Consider the following 18059-nt stretch of genomic DNA (forward strand, 5'->3'; position numbering starts at 1 on the left):
ATAAACTTTCCCAACCTTAAGTTGTTTCTACCAGATACTTTGGCTGTGGTGGTGCAAATACATGGGTCTTTCTTGAGTTCTTCCTCCATTCTCCTAACGTACTGAAGGGGTCTTTCTAAGCCTTGGTTAACTCAGCTATACCGTGAGCTGGCAAAAATCCTCTGGCAAAGATTCTCTGCAATGGGCCAGTGGATAAATGTTAGGCCCCACAGGCAGGATGGTTTCTGTCACAACTGTGCAAAGCCAGCTGCAGACAGCACAGAAACACTGCCATAGCAGCCATCATAAAGCTGCATTTACCAAACAGGGGTCAAGGTGGCTGTAGCTTGTCAACCCCTTGTCAATGCCAAGGGCATCCCAGCAGCATCCACGGCATCGCACTGTCACAGGAAAGCATTACAGCCATGTATAAACTCACAAGCATTGCGTGAGCTTCCCTCCCCACCCCCTTATCACCAGTAATGCCGCTGTTAATGCTACTGGAAAGTGGCTCTGGGTGAGAAACGGCATTTGTTGCTGCTGTTGTCATCGTCATTTGAGTGGTTCTCTGGGAAATGCAGGCACCATTCCTCCTGGTGAGATGAACTGCTCTTTAGAGAACAGAGCGGTGGATGGGGTAAATAAGCACTTGTCTCGGGGTCACAAAAGAGCCTGTCGGGAGGGAAATTGCAGGGTACTGGGGAGGGGGCAGAACCAGAGATGGTACACAGCTCCCGAGTCTTCCGGGATGAGTGGGAGAGCTGAGGTCTCTGACAGACACATCCTGGGCCATGCTCAGGGTTGCCTATGGCCACTGGCTTTGGCATCAAAAGAATTGCTTGAGTCATATTTTGACATTTCCCGCTGGCCGTGAGGCTACCGATAAGTTGGCTGATCTTTCTGATGTCACTTTTTTATTATTCATTAAATAAGGGGTGGAAACAGAACCCGCTTTGTGATAGCAGTGTAAGACGTCACTGGGGAAGTCATGCATGCGAGGCCAAACCTGGTGCTTGGGGCCCAGTGGGATCTCAGTAAGTGTCGACAGTGACTGCCATGGATATCACTATGTTCCTGTCCTGGCTACTGATGTCATAATGTTACATAATTCTTACTTATGGCAGCAGAGGGAGATGGACAGTGCCCCCACTTTATAAATGCGGGCCATTTGGGTTGAAAAGGCTGGCTGAGCTTGAGCTAGATCAGACCCAGGGCTGCAACTCTTACCAAACATACTCTGCCATGTCACTGTGACAGTCTTGTCATGGACATCCATCATTATGAAACACATGGAATACAGTGTGTCTCATCCAAAGTAATTCTACCTTCACCTCCAGCTGCACAGCTATGTCCCTTGGTCATTTCCTTGCCCCATCTCTGTCAGGTGTGCGTTTGCTGGGGAATAACTAGCAATAGCAGAAGTCAGGTTTCATGGGACTTCTGAGAACTAATTCAAACCAAGGGTGTGGACCCCAAACTTCCTGAGAGGATCTTCTCTTCCAGCCTGCCAGGCTTTCCCTCACCCTTCTGCTGCCTCTCCTAGCTGCTCTACAGAATCCCAGCTGTTTATCATTCGGACCCATCGAATGTTTTCTAATGAAAGCCCTGCCCTGAAGAGCTGAAGGTTAGGAACCATGCAGGCTTCCTCGTATTTTTGGTGCTGACTTTAATAGGGACAGGGTATTACATGCCTGGCTGGCAAGAGGGATAACAAGGATGAGGCTGTCCATCAGCCTTTGGACGCCTTCGTTAACAAAACGCCGCTTGGTGGGTAGAGGCAGGATTGACAGGAAATCGGAGGTGATGATGTCATGTGACAGGGGAGACCTGTGGGAATCAGGGTAGCCTTCTCTTGATCTGGCCTCCAACTGACCCCATGCATTCCCCGCAAGAGCTCAAGCTGGTAACCTGCAATGGTATAATATTCATCAACTGGAAAGAGCCAAACTCCCTCAGTTTACAGACAGTAGGTCTCTCAGGCTGCAAAGCACAAGAAGTACCCAAAACACATGTATGTGTTGACCTTTCTCACGTTCGTGATCAGAACCAGTGGAATCTCCATGCCAAGATTCAGAGTCAGGAGAACCTGTTGAGCTGACCTCTTCACCTGCTAGTTCACTCAGCAACGGTTGGGCTCCTATTGTGTAGAATTGTGGTGATAGATACTGTTAGTACAGGCTACGTTCTCCTTCCTAACTCGAGTCTCTCTGGAATCTAGTCTACCCTGCTTGCTAGGGGCTCAGCCCTCAGGCCACCTAGAGTACAGTGCCATTCTATAATCCTCGCCTTAGATGGCCACTCTAGTTTCTATCCTAGGGTACCACCTTTCCTACCACAATCTTCCAGGCAGCCTTTGTTTTCTTCTTCCATGGAGAAGTGACCTGAGAGGTAGACCACAGGGGGTCACTTAAGCAATGATTGGCATTCCCTACCATCTAGAATTGTCTTCTTGGAACTTTTTTGCCCTCTTGCCTTTGACTACATTGCCAAAACAGATTATTTTAAAAATTCACTGGAATACCATTCCCTATGCAGAGATTCTTTAATGAAGAATGATTAGATAGAGGTCTTGACATTTGCAATTAATGCCTGCCTGGTACTTATAGGTTGCTGGGAGTTCTGGGCTGAGGGACCAGCTTTGGCCTGCAGACACTCCTGGTATAGTGTCGAGACAGGCTTACAAACAAGTCACCACACTGGATGGGTGCTACGGCTGCATTCCACTGGCAGGACACAAGGAGTTTTCCTCCTACAGGGGAACAGTAACACCAGCCACAGCAGCCATTGTTGTGGCCAAGCCCAGGCCCCTCCTGGTCACATCTCCTCTCCAACAAAAGACTCACTGAATATACCAGGGAGACAGTGAGGGGGCATCCAATCCTAAGCAATGCCAGAGAGAAGACTGCCCATATGAAGAGGGCTAGAGGAGGAAACAGGCCTTGAAGTGAACAAGGAATTATATAGGAGAGAGAGAGAGAGAGAGAGAGAGAGAGGAGAGAGAGAGAGAGAAGAGAGAGAGAGAGGAGAGAGAGAGAGAGAGAGAGAGAGAGAGAGAGAGAGAGAGAGAGAGAGAGAGAGAGAGAGAGGGAGAGAGAGAGAGAGAGAGAGAGAGAGAGAGAGAGAGAGAGAGAGAGAGAGAGAGAGAGAGAGTTTCCCTGACCCCAGGAGACTGAGCTGCCCTGAGTCTAGCACCCTCCTCACTCCCATCCGGCCCATTATAATACCCATCTGTGAGCCAATCTTGGTCTCTGCAGAAGAGTCATGGCCTCAGGAAGCAGCATAGCCTTTCCCAAAGCCTGATGCCTGAGCTATCTGGGATCTCTCCAGGCAATTAAGCAAGAGAAGAGCCCACAGAAGGACTGGGCAATTCGTTCCAGGCCAGAAAGCCTGGTGTGAAGTGAGAGCAAAGGCCTGGTCTCCTTTTCCTTTCACTCTCCTGGTCCTCTAAGAGATGTGGATACTCTACGAGGAGCTCAGGGTCCTGTCCTCCCAGACTGTTCGGGAATGATGTACTTAGGCTGGTTTGCACAGGAGGTCTCCTGCCTTCTAGACTCCAATCTGGTTCCACTTTTCTTTTGGGGAATCATGGCTGCTTGGGGCTGATCGGAGCCTTGCCTGACTCCTTTGCCGAGGACAGCTTCCACAGCCACTTGCTCTGAGCCCAAAGCCATGCCCCTGGGCCAGCTCCTCTCCCAGCTGAACAGCCATCAAACATTCCGGATAGCTCTCACAAGGGCACCTGCCCCATTAGTCACCCTGATTGCTCTGTCTCTTTTGATAAGGGAGGAGTGTAAAGAAGCCATTGGGAGCCACGTTTACAATGAGGTCTCAATCAGACAGTCACCAGACACCAGATCTTATTTAGCAGGCCGCATGCCATAGGGTACGGGGGCGTTTCTGCATTCCTGGGCTAAGGACCTCTTCTAAGGTGTTGGCTGACAGGAGGTGCTGCTCTGAAGGCAAGGATGGCTTTTCATCTAATGTCACGTGCCTCCAAGGGTTCCCCAGGCTTCATAGACTCATCTCCCTTTAAATGGCAGTTGATCCTAAATTGTCTTCAGATACTTATTCTGGGCTGTCACTTCCAGGTTGCTCCAGCGCAAGGAATAAAGTGGTGTTGCCTCCTCCATCTACACTCCTCTGTCTCATTTCTTCGCAGGCTAATTGCAAAGGGGAAGCTGGCCTTTCTGGGAACGGGGAGCTATCAGTGGAGACTGCATCCCAGGGCTCATGCAGAGTGACTGTTTACAGCAGTACCATAAAGGCTAACTAGGTCCCTCCTTCCTTTTAGAACTGCTCTTCTTAAAGTTGGATTTGGAAGGATGATGGATACAAAACATTATGGCCCGATGAATACATCTGAAAAATCTAACAGGCCTGTAAATCGTGCAATGGGTCAGCTCCTGATTAGTGTATACCGGGAGTCTTCAAGAGGGTTACAATGTACAAAGGTGCCCCTAGGCCTTTCCTTGGAAAGAATCTTCCTTGAAGGATACTGATGGACTGGTGTTCCATGGATCATACTCGTGGGTGGACATACAGTGGTCAGAGCATAGGTTTGGGGAGCATGGTAACCTGTGTATTGTAAGCTCTGCCTTGCCCAGTCTAGATGTGTGCATTTTGGGGCAGGTAAGCAGAGGGAATGGCTTAGCAGCCTGGGACTCCACTTAGTTTGGGCTATATGCATACACCTAAGATTCCCCTACTTAAATGTATTACACACACACACACACACACACACACACACACACACACACACATACACACACACCTCCTAACAATACGTCTAGCAATGTGGGACTCCCACCTGCACCAAGGTGCACAGACAGCACCCACTCTGCAAAGGTAATGTTTATCAGACCCTAACAACCATCAAAGCCTCCCCTTTTATAAATAACCATATCTTCGTCTGGAAGGCAGGGGCTTCATCCAGGCTACATGGGCTTGAGCTGCATGCACAGTAAGACAAACTGTTCTACTAGTGATCTTCTGGGGAGTCATTCCTATTGTCACTTTGCATCTATGCATAATTAGACATCAGTAAAATTAAAATCAGATGCTTCATGGGAAGGGACACTGGGAATAGAAAAAAAAGATAACTCTTTCTGTCCCCCCAAACCGAGAAGCACCCAAATTATGCCCCCTGCCCCACCCTTAGTAATCAGCTCCTCTTTTCTCTAGACACTGTGAAGGGAAGGCCCAAACCTGAGCCATGCCGTGGTACTGTGTCACTCCTGTGGCCTGCTGTCCCTTTCGACAGCATATTTGATCTGTATTATCCATTTGCTTAGGAGTTGCTTCTCTGCTGTTTGTGCCTTTACTTCAGTTCTTTGATCAAAAAAATCACCCAGGATCTGAAGGCATCCAGTTGAAGTCTTTCAAGGAAGATTATTTGGTGGCAAGATGGGGTTTGAAGCAGGGGGCGGAGACGCTGGGTGAAGGCGAAGAATGCAAGAGTTCCAAGTGGTTGAGAGGGCGGGGCTCCTGGGAAATGATCAGAACCCAGGGGAAATACTCACTCAGCCTCTCTGTGACTTTGAGACCAACCTTCCTAAACAAGGAGATAACTAAATGGTACAGACACCCGCTATAGGGATGGACATTTTCTACCCCTGCCAAACTTCTAGAATGATTTGGCCTTGATAATGATCCTCTCCCTATTCATTAGGAGACCTGATTTCTAATGAAGATATTTGCCCAAGAATTACCGTATGTTATAGAGATTCTGAATGATGTGCAAAAGGAAGCCCCGGGTTCCTGACGTACACACAAGTGCCTCTTGACTGACAGGCCTCTAACCTGCATTTGCTATCCACTTGGAAGTACAGCCTGAATGTGACACTTGGCTAATAGGACATTTTCTTCTAGATAATGTAGATTTTCAAAGTCATTCAGGAAGATGAAGTGCCAGACAAAGTTGGGAGCGAACGTGATACGGCAGGAGCAGTCACAGGGTCTGGAAGTAAGATTCCCATATCCTGAGAAAGGATGGAATCAGAACAGAGCAAGAAAGTGCATTTTCATTTTCATATTGGCCTCAGGCAGGAACTGTGATAGAATACTGACCAAATGTGATCTGCCAGCTCGTTCCGGGCATACGAATAATGTCCCTGTCCTATTGAAGCCTCTGAATGGAGCACAGGCAGATGGAACGAGGGTATCATTATGAGGAAATGGGCTGAGGATTAGAGATGCTGGCGTGAACTCCCAGCGTCATTTTTTTTTTTTTTTTTTTTTACCTTTTTGAAAGCCCCGCTCCTTTGATATTCACACAGCATCATGTCGAAGAAGATTGGGATGGTGGCTTTCCGGAGCTCAGCCTCGGGGATAAGTGTCATCTCTAATATAGGTCCCACCATGCCAGGAATGAAGCAGATTTTGTTCTGGCCTGCAAAAGGAGAGGGACAGGGGCACATGAAGTGATTCCATGACGGACAGGTCCTGCTCCTGAGAGCTGGGGAAAGGGAAGGAGGAGGAGGGAAGTCAAAACAGTAGTTAACGTTCCTATATTTGTCTACCAGGAGGCAGGCAGCTTCGAGCCTTACATATCGGTTAGCTTGCTGAGAGGAGCACACATCATTCCAAACAAGCCCCGTTTATGAAGGCTGAGAGTGTATGAAGGCTTATAGCGATGGCATGTGGTAAGTGCTTTCGTGTTTGTGAGGGCTTCCACCTGCATCACACCTCTACAAAAAAACAACCATAATTGAAAAGAAGTGATGGTGGTGGGCGTGCAGGCATGTTTAGAATTAAATCTGTCCACACCACAAGCCATGCCTCCGAGGTCCAGATAAAGTGTCTCTTGACAGTGGCTCTATGAAACAAGAAAAGCAAATCTCTCTGCTAAGAGGCTGTAGAGTAGGCTTGGGTAAGAAGGGGGATTTAAGGCAGCACTGTAGGGCAGATGGAGCTCAGTTTTGATGCCCTTGTGCTCATGACAGGGCATTCCCTTTGGTCTGCAGTTCAGACACACTAGCTTGGTTCCAGTGCCACAGGCTTGCCTTGCTTCTGGCGCTCCCAGGCTAGACTTGAGGATGCTTCCCTGCTGCTTTTTAGCTCTTTCGCTTCATCACCTGTTCCTCCTGGAGAAGGTCGCTCCCATCTTAGCTCAAGCACAGGGAAACAGGCACCCGTCTATATCTCACCCTCCACCCCAGCTCGACAGATACCTACTTTACCCTCCTCTCTCTGCCTTTCATGCAACTTTGAAATGTCGTTGCTCATGGACTTTTTGGGTTTACACCTGCTTCCATTGCTGAGGTCTGTGAGAGCAGAGACCTGACTCTGTTCTTGTCATTTTGGTAACCCTGAGTGGAGAACAGACTAAGCATCTGTCCAGCGAGGAAAATGCTTTGCCTGGCTCTTTCAGGCACCAGTTATTTGATGTGGGCATAAGCCTCACAAAAGGCTGAGCAAACTGAGCTCTTGAGAAGACATGTGCAATTATGTCTGTGAGTGCTTGGCATGGGACCAGGCAGAATCAGCCCCCTCCATAGCAAGGAGAAAAAAAAAAAAAAAACACCCAAGAGCACTGATACTGGAGCCAGACTGTCTGAGGCTGTAAGTGGAACCCTATCAGCTAAATGTGCAACATTGAGCAAGCCTGTCTTACCTCTGGCGACCTCAGTGCCGTCACCTACAACTTAAGGTGCCAATAATATTCATGTCAGAGGGAAGTTTTTAAGAATAAACAAACAAACAAACAAACAAACAAACAAACCATGGGCTGGTTTTACCCAGTGGGTAAAAGGGCTTACTGCCCAAGCAGTCTGTAGAACCCATTGGCATGTAGAGCAAGTGTATAGAATATCAGCGATCCTATGGGGAGATGGGAGGACAGAAACCAGGAGCATCCCAGAAGCTGGCAGAGAAGCTAGCTGGGTGTAAACAATGGGGAAATAACCAGGAGATCCATCTCAAGCAAGGTGGAGGGCAGGGACCAACCTCCAAGGTAGTCCTAGAGCGTCCACAGATAGACACACATTTATAGTCTCTTCCTGTCTTCCTCTCCTGTCCCTCCCTCCCTCCCTCTCCCTGTCTCTCTCTTTTTCTCTCTCATACGAGAGCCATTATTTAGTGAGCTGCCAGGTCACTGGACGGCATGTGACCTACGTTACAGAGCATTAACGATTGCCAGCATGCTGTTTTCTCAGAATAAACCCACGAACAGCAGCCTGTTGCCGGAGCTCAGTATGTGCCCCAGGACACAGGCATCTGATGTCACAGAGGCCAAGAGCGAAGAATGGCACCTAGAGCTGCAGAGTCCCCTGTACATTGAGGGACAAAGCCCAGCAACACCACCCTTGAAGCTGACATTGTGTGACCGGCCCCTCCTTCCCTTTAAGCTCCTCAGCCCGGAGCCTGCTTGGGTTCCTCCACTTTCAGGATGGACATGGGGCAGAGGGCTCCCGAGGGTATAGAAACCCAGGTGGTACTGTGTGCAGCCTGGAATGGCTCCTTCTGATTAAAGCTGGGAAAGGAGCTGAGAGGAAAAGGTCATTGAAAATCAGTTCTCAATTCATCCTGAACTAGGCTTACTGTTGGAGGATCCCCACCCCACTCCACCCGGCAAATCCACGGCAAAGAGACATCAACTGAGGAAATCCCGCAGTTATGAGTAGTAAATGAGGAAGTCAGGCGGAGTTGAGAGGCACAGAAAATGCTCTTCTGGCGATCAGCCCCATCGCAGAAGGCATTTGAGATAACCACGAACCTCAATTCGTCATTTAAGCCCAAACAGACAAAAAGAAAACTCACTTACTTTATCCACCTTCTAGGAACTGCTAACCTAGGTTTCTGAGCTTTGTCCTTCAAGATCTTTTTCAAACAACAGGAGGGTTTTAAAATTTAAAGTTGAGTGCAATAATGGGTAGAAGGTAAATTAGAACTGTCAGATAAGCCATCGCAGACGAGTGCTGCCTATGCAACAAAGGCTGTAGAAGACCAGAGAGCACTGGCACAATAGAGAGATATTTAAAATGTTTTAAAAATAAGGCTGAGTATGCTGTGGACTAGGGATTTTTACTTTTGACCTGTTTGTAGTCTATGGAGGAGATATTTGGGAGAGTGAAGAAAGAGGAGAAAGATGCTAATTTTTAAAAACACAGTGGTTGCAACAGTTACTACATTGGTTTAAAAAAAAAAAAAACACACTTTCATTCCTTTATCCTTTAATCCAAGCACTCAGGAGGCAGAGGCAGGCAGATCTCTGTGAGTTCAAGGCCAGGCTGATCTACAGAGCGAGTTCCAGGACAGCAAGGGCTAAACAGAGAAATCCTGTGTCAAAAAACCAAAACAGACAAGCAAAATAAAACAACAAAATTAGCACATTGGAATTTTTGTTTAAATAACCAAATGAGTACATGGATTTATTTATCTTTATATATATATATATATATATAGTCATACAAACTCACAGAGAGAACACATTTGTAGCTAATTGACTAGAAACTCATTTGGGAATAAAAAAAAAAAGAGAATTCTCATTCAAGAAACACACCTGCTTCTGTCTGAGGGGAGGAAAAGGAGGAAAGGAATTGGCTTGAGGGTTTTTTATATAGTAGATGCTGGGTATCACTGGGCAGAGACAGCAATTAGAAAAGGTATTTCAAATGCCAGTGAGGCAGCTGGTTAACTCCAGATGTGCCAGTTCAGGGTGTTGGAAGGGTCTTGTTAGCAATGAGGGTTTTACGGAAAGCCTAGGTGTGTGGGTGCAAAGAGGCCCTGTGTGCTTCCACCAAGGTTTCTCATCTCCTCAATGGCACTGCTCATCACTTCCTCAGGGCAGACTGGCACTTGAACACTGAGGATCCGAGGTCACTAGGCAGATGAGCAAGGAAAGGAAGACAGGAGATCTGTGGGAATCTGTCTGAGGAGGAGGCTGGGCAGGTTGCTGGTCCCTTTAGGCTGACACAGGACAGAAGTGGGGTGGGGTGGTTCACTGCATGCTGTCATAGCTCTTACATGTACAACAGGGAGGGTAAGTTGTGGCTTTTTGCATTTCAGAGTCTGCTAGACCTCCCAGAGACTTACAAGTAAAGAAAACATCACTCTGTTCAAAGGGAGAAGAGAGTGAGTGTAGCTATCCATCCTTCCACCTTCATGTTGGAAAACCACTGGCAGTGCTGGAAGATGCCTGCTCTGGCTTCCCCCAGGCCTATGGAGTCTCAGAGACCGACACCTTCCATCAGGTCACATTGCTTCTACCCCATGGTTCTGTGGTACAGTGCGTATTGCTCAACTTCCTAGAATCCCATTGTAAGTGGTAGAGTATTAAAAGGGGTGAATAGAAACACAGAAACACAGGGCTTTTCAGGGTTTGGTGCCCGAAGGAACTTCAGCAGCATTGATGCTAATTAAAGATGGTGACGTGGAGAGGGGGCGGGGGGTAATCCTTTGACCTCAGCACTATGCCAGGTTCTAGAAAGAGCAGAATGGAAAAAACAAAAAACAAAAACGAAACATTCCACTATGTGAAAGCCACTGGGCCTTAACATGGAAACTTACAGATTGCTCAGCTTTTTGTTTTAAACTTTAATTCACTTTTATTGCAAAGAATTCACCAGGGAATGGATCCAGGTGCATTTCCCTTCACTGCGACGACACTCACAATCTTCCACCCTATTCTCAGGCCCATTAAATACCGTCTAGTGCATCCTCAGAGATGTGTGCAAAGTCTCACACTCTGCAGGCCGTTTGGCTTGGGGCTCCTTCACGCCCTACTCATGCCTAACACCTGACTTCCCTCCATAGCTGCTCCTCTGCTCCTCCAGTGTACCCTGCCTCTTCTCTCTTGAGCTTTCACAGGTGGCCTCAGCCTCACTCCCCACTCCGGAGCACCATCCCACATGCGCCCCTGAGTGTAAGTAAACACTTAGGTATTCCTTAGAGCCCTAAGGCTGAATCTAGACATTGTGAGTTGTGTGTCTTTTGAACACTTGAGGTAGGGCTATTCTGAGGTAGATGTACTCTGAGCACACAAAAATCTATCCAAGAATAATTTTTAAGAAACCTTAAAAATATTTTATGCTGATTATTGATTAAAGTCATAAAACTTTGGAATGTGAAATTAAATGGAAATAGAGACCGGCTCTTTTATTTTAAATTCCGAATTCTTCTCTCTGCCACACAATCCTTCTGGATGTCAGGTTGACGCTCCCAGCAGCCTTAGCGCCATGAGGAAAAGCAGCCATCACTTCATATGCTAGAGCCAAACTCCAGTATGCCGGGTTACTGAGCTGCGTGACGGGGCTATAATGTATTTTCCGCTTACAATATTTTCAACTTAATATGACTTTATTGGGATACAACCCTACCACAAAATACATCTGTGTAGTTAAAATTAAACTCATTGCTCATCTTAATTCTGTCCCTTCTTTGTCTTTTAGGACAGGGTCTCCTATAGCCCGTGCTGGCCATGAGCTCCCCGTGTAGCTGAAGATTAAATTGAACTCCTGATCCTCCTGTCTCCACCTCCCAAGTACTGGCATTCTACAGAAGCACCACCATGCCCAGGCCTTTTAAATAATCTGTTAATGTAGACTCTATAATATTTAAAATAAGATACATGGCTCACATTCTATTTCAATAGGACAGGTGCTTTGAAGATAGAGTTTTTGGGTAGTCCATGGCCCACTTACTCTTCAGGGTCCTCACTGACTCTCTCTGTGCCTCAAGTTTTTATTTCTACAGTTATTTCAGCTTTACAGATGTTAATTAAAGAACTGTAATACGGCAATCAATATTCAACTTGTCAGTGGTATGGGTGAGTCAATGAGTCCAGATCTGTGTCGCTAGCCTGTTTTCAGGTTTAACCTGAGTCACAAGACCTTTAGAAGGTGCTTGAACCGAATTCCTGTTATTGATGTCATAAGTCACCACCAACTGATGACTTCAACACATTAATTACCTCATACTCCTGGATACAAAAAAAATCTGAAATGAGTTTCACTGTACTAAAACGCCAAGGTACGAGCACACATGCCTGAGGTCAGAAGTCCAAGGAAGAATCCATTTCCTTCCCACCTCAGGCTCTTAGAGTCTCCTTCCTTTCCTTCCACCTTCATCCTTGTGTGACCATAGACCTTCTCACACCTCTTTAGTTCTCATTCTCCTGCCCCTCTCTCCATATATATGGACCTTGTCATTGTATTGGACCCATCTGGATAGCTCAATATACTCTCACCACAAGAACCCTACATTTGATCCTAATGCTTGTATCCTTTGCCATTTGAGGCATCACGGTCCACACTTCTGCGTTTCTGCTCATCACAGTGCTCAATATTTTCTGTTATGTGTATAGATGTATGGATGGATGTTCTCTGTAACCCTGTTCTATGTTTCTTCTGGGCAGCCTAAGAAGCATGCTCTAAGAAGCATGCTCACTCAGGCTGCTTTCCAGGAACACTTGCCTTGCCACATGTTTGCTTCAACCCTGACATGGGCCACTCACTCTCTGATGTGTTTTGGGAGCCATTTCCCTCATGGTCTATGTACTATACCATTTCCCTTTAAACAGCAATATTCTAATTTTCCCTACCTAGTAGGTGGGGTTTTTTTTCTTTATAGGGTATGATTCATGCCTTATTTCCCACCAACCCTCCTACTATTAGCAATATGTTTGGATTCTTAGAAGTTGTATAAAAAGAAGCAGCCCAGTTGTTCTTACAGGCTCGCCAAGAGTGGCCATCCACATACATGACCAAGATGCCCTTGTCTTTTTTTCCCCATGATGACACATCATCTGGACATTAAAACAAAGAGATATAGGAAGGTTAAATGGGGAGTCATTTTAGCAAAATGAACATCACTGTACATTAAGCAGAAAGTCAGTGTTAGAATGCTATACCCAGGACTCCAATATGTAGTCTCCCATACCAAGAACTCCCATTATAAGCCTCCTTTCCCAGGCCAACATACATGTAAGGTGAGGGCAAGCACATACAAGCCTAGACTCTTCGCAGAAGAATGAATGTTAAATAACCGTCAAGCCTGAAATGGGCCTTGCAATTAGTTCTCTATAATCATGCGAATGCTACAGACTTTCCTAATGAGAAGAAGAAGACACTAATGCTGAGCCTTGTGATCGCTGCTGGCATTAAAGCACAATTTCAAATACTAACACGCATGATGATGTACTCATTATCGGTAGTCTCTGAAAATGAGGTTGACTATTTCACATCATTTGAAACTGTAAACTTGTTGGAAGAAAATTACTCATAAGAACATTAGACTTGGGGTCCAAAGATGAATTTTTCTAACTGCAGCTCAAGGAACCATTTGTTGTTGACCTCGGGTGTGTCTTTCTGCCTCTCCTAACCTATCATAGCTCCCTGACCTATAAAACCGGAGAGCCAAATTAGTTAAAACGGAAATCTGGCTACCAAGGCTAAGCCAAAGCTCTCATTTTCTTCCTTATCATCTCAGAGTTGTGAATCTGAGAAGATGGAGCTTACAGTCATTTCCATCCTCAGTGTTGTCCTCAAGGCATCAAGGCAATTGCTGCCTTTCCAGCCATCATGTCATCTTCCAGAAAGAATGAAGGGCAAAATAATGATGTGCTGTGCTTTTTTGAGTCAGCTCTCTTGCCCCCTCCCTTTCCTCCATCCCACCTCTCTCTTTGAAGAAATACTTTGATAAATATATACAAGGATGTTGCTGCTGCTGATTTCATGGGACAGAGCTAGGTCACATGACTATCATCTACTCCAAGACATTGTTAGCTGAGCAAATTACAATCCTAAAAACAACAACAACAACAACAAAAACAAAGCAAAAACCAAGAAGTTATCAGGATCCAGTCAGCTAGAAGGTTTGAGAATGAGAAGGGCTCCTACATGGGCAGTCTACAAAGGCTGCTCCGGAGAGCTCAGCTAGTCAGTGAGCCACCCTTTAAAGTCCATCATTAGCTGTGTAGTGGTCTCACTACACCAGTCCCTAATGAACTCGGAGCTTGGTCCTGGTGTGGATTATCAAGCTAATCTCATTAGTGTGCTAACCCCAGCATCCCACAGAGCACCAGGGTAGATGTCAATGAGGCAGCCACTTATCCCTCCTGCTTTAAATTTCAGCTCTTATTCCTGGAAGAAGCAAGTAAGAAGGAAGCAGCAATGTTACTAATGACTGGAAGCCTGGTGTGTGTGTGTGTGTGTGTGTGTGTGTGTGTGTGTGTGTGTCCAGGAAGACCTCTTCAGACTAATATACATTCTTCTCCCTCACAAGCCTGGCCAAGAGGTGGCTCTTTGGGCAATGCTTCCTTTGGTTTGGTTTGGTTTGGTTTGTTTCCTACAGTAAACATCATTTGTCTGAATAAGAGGCCATCTAAGGGAGGCCAATGCAGTGGGGCTTTCTGGGACCAGATCTTTATCAGGGTAGTGTGGGAATACAGCACTCAGATGACAGTGCCAGAGGGCCACATCTAGCCCCCTTTGACACCTAGGTTGGCCTGGGCCTCTCTGTTCCTACAATTGCTTTTTAGAAAGTCCTTGCTGTCTCAGCAGACACCATCCCGAAGGGCAGTCACAATCAATGGTTCTTTTCTTGTGACCTCCAGATGACAGGTCTTTTCATTGTGTTCATTCATTATGTAGGAATTTTGAGCAGCAGAGAAGTTGGTGATGTGTCTGAACAGGCCTGGGTATGAGACCTTTCCTCTCTCTGAGCCTCAGTGTTCTCGATGGTAAAATAGGGCTGGATCATATACATGCCTGTTCTATTTATCCTCAGGGGTCTGCACTGGGAGTCAGAAAGCCATTTATAACAGGCTTTGTGGCCCCTGATCATTTTAATTATAAAACATTTCTGCTTTCATCCAATTTACTTATTGAGCATGCATTCTTCTTTTTATTGGCCCTCAGCTAAAAATAAATGCTTGAAAAATGCCGGACAATATGATCTCTAAAGGGCTCCTCCTTCCAGCTCTGATGTTCTGCGACTGTAAGCAGGTGGAATATTTGGTAACAGCTTTTCATTCATCAGCATAATTGGGAGTCCAAGACTCCCTGCCAAAACATAATCTATATCTAAATAAAATCTTCCATGTGCAAAACACTGCAGTGAAGGATGTTCAGAGTAGAGCAGGCCGCGTGGAGCCGCTTGGGACAAACAAAGCAGAGCTTCATGTTTAGGATTCTGGCAGAGCCCAGGGTGTGGAGCTGGGGACAGAGACCCACCGCAGCTTCTGTTGGTCTCTGTTGGTGGAAATAAAGTATGCAAGCCAGAGAGCCATTTTTTCCCTGGGAACACGCGATAGTTTGAAAACATTCAATTAATCATCATTGATATTCATATACTGTAAAATGTCTTGAAAGATCCAGGGTTTTTTTTTTTTTTTTCAGGCTTCTTTTGAAAAATATCCAGAGACCTCGTGGTGATGGGCTTATAGTCCAGCCAGATAGCAAGTTGCTGGGGTGCAGCAGCCACTGGCTATTGCTTTCTGCTGGGGTAGGTCTGCAGCACTTTGTTCTTACATGTGTCTGCGCCTACATTATGTCTCCATGTGTCTACGTGTCCATGTACGTTATGTCTTTTTTTTCTTTTTTTGCTTTATTGCAAAACAGTGGTGTTAGGATTTGAACACACAGTGTCCTGCACAGGCTCCTGCATTAAAGGCCTGGTTTCTAGCTGGTGTCTGGTGCCAATTATCTTCTGAAGGACTTGGAGACCTTAAGAGGCAAGGTCTGGCTGGGAAAGGAGGTCTGTGGCTATATATCATTGTATGGTGGGGGCGGGACTATATTTTTGCCACCCCCCAACCCACGTTTTCACCACCATGAGATGAGCTTCATGATGTTCCATGCCACCTCAAGCTCTGAGTTCACAGAGCCAAGGCTGGTGGACTGAGGCCTCTGAAACCACCAGTCAAATTAGGAATTTTCCAAGTTGTTCTCTTGGCTTATTTGGTCATGCATACAAAAAGCCAACTAACACAAATGGCAAGTGAGACAAACTATTGCTGATAGGCTTCGCCTTAGTCAGAGCAGTCAGAAAAAAGGAGACAATAAGAAGATATTCCCAAGGGGACATGCCACAGTATATGAAGAGGTTTTGATAGTTACGGCTGGGGAGAGGGGCGCCAGCACCTTAGAGAACAGAGCCAAGGGAGATGACCCAGTTCCCCAGGGGGACTCCAACAGCACACTGGCAGTACGTGCACTGTTGAATCTCTATGGTCATACAGCCCCCCTGCTTCGCTATTTCAGATTACTGCTTGGACCCCATTCTTTGGGCCTTGGTGATGGACACTGGACTGAGCTTTGATGGCAAAGAGGTACAGTACAGCGGTGCATACCTCCACGGCTACATTCGTCCCAATCTTTACTCTTATGATCTTCATAGGTACCTTGTGAGAGGGTGCTATTTCCTTTACTTAGGACAAAGGATGTTAAATTTGCTTGCTTGAGGCTTGCTTGCACATGACTGGGTAAGGCCCTAGGCAGAGCTGTGACAGTCCATTTTGGACCTGGCTCCTTTGCTTTGCTCCGGACTTCGTGAGCCAACTCGCAACCTTCCTGTCGTCAAGCATGTGCTCTTAGCTGGAGTCTGATGTTGCCAACAACCACAGACATGATACTGGTAAATTATCCTCCATACTGCACCCTCTCCTAGCAGAGATCAGACACTACTCTAAACGCTGACCTAGAAAATCTGACAGGGACCAGCAGATATGAAGACCTCTAGGGATAGGAACTCAAGAGAGACAAATGCTCTTATGCACTTATACATGCCTCTCCTGAAGAGAGCCTAGGGAAGAATCGCTGTATACCAGAGAGTCAAGAAGAAAGCCAAGTGTCAGAGATGGAAGTCCACACTCTTCACTGACACCTGCTCACTCATCCATCCATCATTCATCCAGAATTTTGTCTACAAGCAAGATTACTTGTTCCCGCCCTCGTGGGATGAAAAGCACACTCTGAGACATCCGATTGGTCTGAGCTCAAGCAAACTGACTTCCCTTTTCAGTTTCCTGATCAGTAAGAGAAAGGAGGGCTGGTTCTAAAGGATAAGATACGAAGTTTCAATAGGAGCTCTTTGGTCCAGGCCTCACTCGGAATGTCGATTAAGGTCCCTCTGTTTCCATCCTCCCTTCACCATTAGCCACAAGCCATCCCTGTCGCTCACTGTGATGGAGGCAGCTTCTGGAATCCATTTCCCCCAAAAACCCCTCCTCCTATCCTGTGAGGTTCAAAGTTATTTTATGGACTGCATCGCACAAGAAGCAGGATGTAGCATCTCCTGTCCCACCAATCAGCAGCAAGCCTTCCTGGGATGTATGACAACAGTTCCCGCAGTAGCAACTGCCTCCTCCTCCCTCTTATAAACTCCTGTTTGACTTCATAGGCCTTTGGGGGCATCACACAGAAGCAGATTCACATATGCTGGGAAGGTCAGGGTAGACACACGCAGTTGCATCTTTCTGGGCATGGGTGCCTACTCACCAAGCTTGTACCACATATCACGGATGGAGAAGCCAATGAGCCGTCTCATGTCTCCGTACCTGGAAGGAGCAAAAAAAAAAATGCCTGCTTTAAGCCCCATTCCAGAGCATCTCATGAAGCTCCTCCCTCTCAGATCATCCCAAGAATGCAACCTACTTATTCAGGATTTTGTTGTACTTAGCATGTGTGAACTGTTCCAGCTGCAGAGAGTCTTGAGTGATAAAAGCAACTGCCAGATGAAAATAGTTGTTCCACAGCTGTAAAAGAAAGAGGAGAGCAGTCACGGAGAGGGTCTGAAGGAAGGGGAGGCATATTAAACGGCGGGTAACGTGAATAATTTATAAAGACGGCAGAAGACAGAGGCAAGACCAGTTTAATTGTGTGCTCTGCAATTTTCTAACTGGCACGGGCTCCAAAATTAACATCCTGGCCAAAGCAAGGACAATGGATGGATTTCTCTAGGTCCTGGCCCTGCCTCCCCCTCCCTGACAATGGGATTGGTCAAGGAGAATTTTAGAGCTGGATTCTTTTTGCTGTGGCGCTTTTGTTGTTTTGTTTTTTTTTTGAAAGACAAATGACTCAGCCCAACTGGGATCTCTGGGGAGCTGGTTCCTGCCCTGAAATTATAGGTGTGTGAAAGATAAG

At 46.5% G+C, this 18059-nt stretch overlaps 1 protein-coding gene across 1 annotated transcript in view; it reads right to left on the bottom strand.

Moving 5' to 3' along the window:
• Dock2 (dedicator of cytokinesis 2) overlaps window positions 1-18059 on the bottom strand; it is a 403715-nt gene that overhangs the window by 50043 nt on the left and 335613 nt on the right. Inside the window, exons 31-33 of the mRNA XM_051167750.1 lie at window positions 17571-17671; window positions 17415-17473; window positions 6219-6367 (exon numbers count right to left, since the gene is read on the bottom strand). Of these exons, the coding sequence (XP_051023707.1) occupies window positions 6219-6367; window positions 17415-17473; window positions 17571-17671 (309 nt within the window). The remainder of the gene's footprint in view (window positions 1-6218; window positions 6368-17414; window positions 17474-17570; window positions 17672-18059) is intronic.

This window comes from Acomys russatus, chromosome 25, assembly GCF_903995435.1.
Source record: "Acomys russatus chromosome 25, mAcoRus1.1, whole genome shotgun sequence".
Lineage (NCBI taxonomy): Eukaryota > Metazoa > Chordata > Mammalia > Rodentia > Muridae > Acomys > Acomys russatus.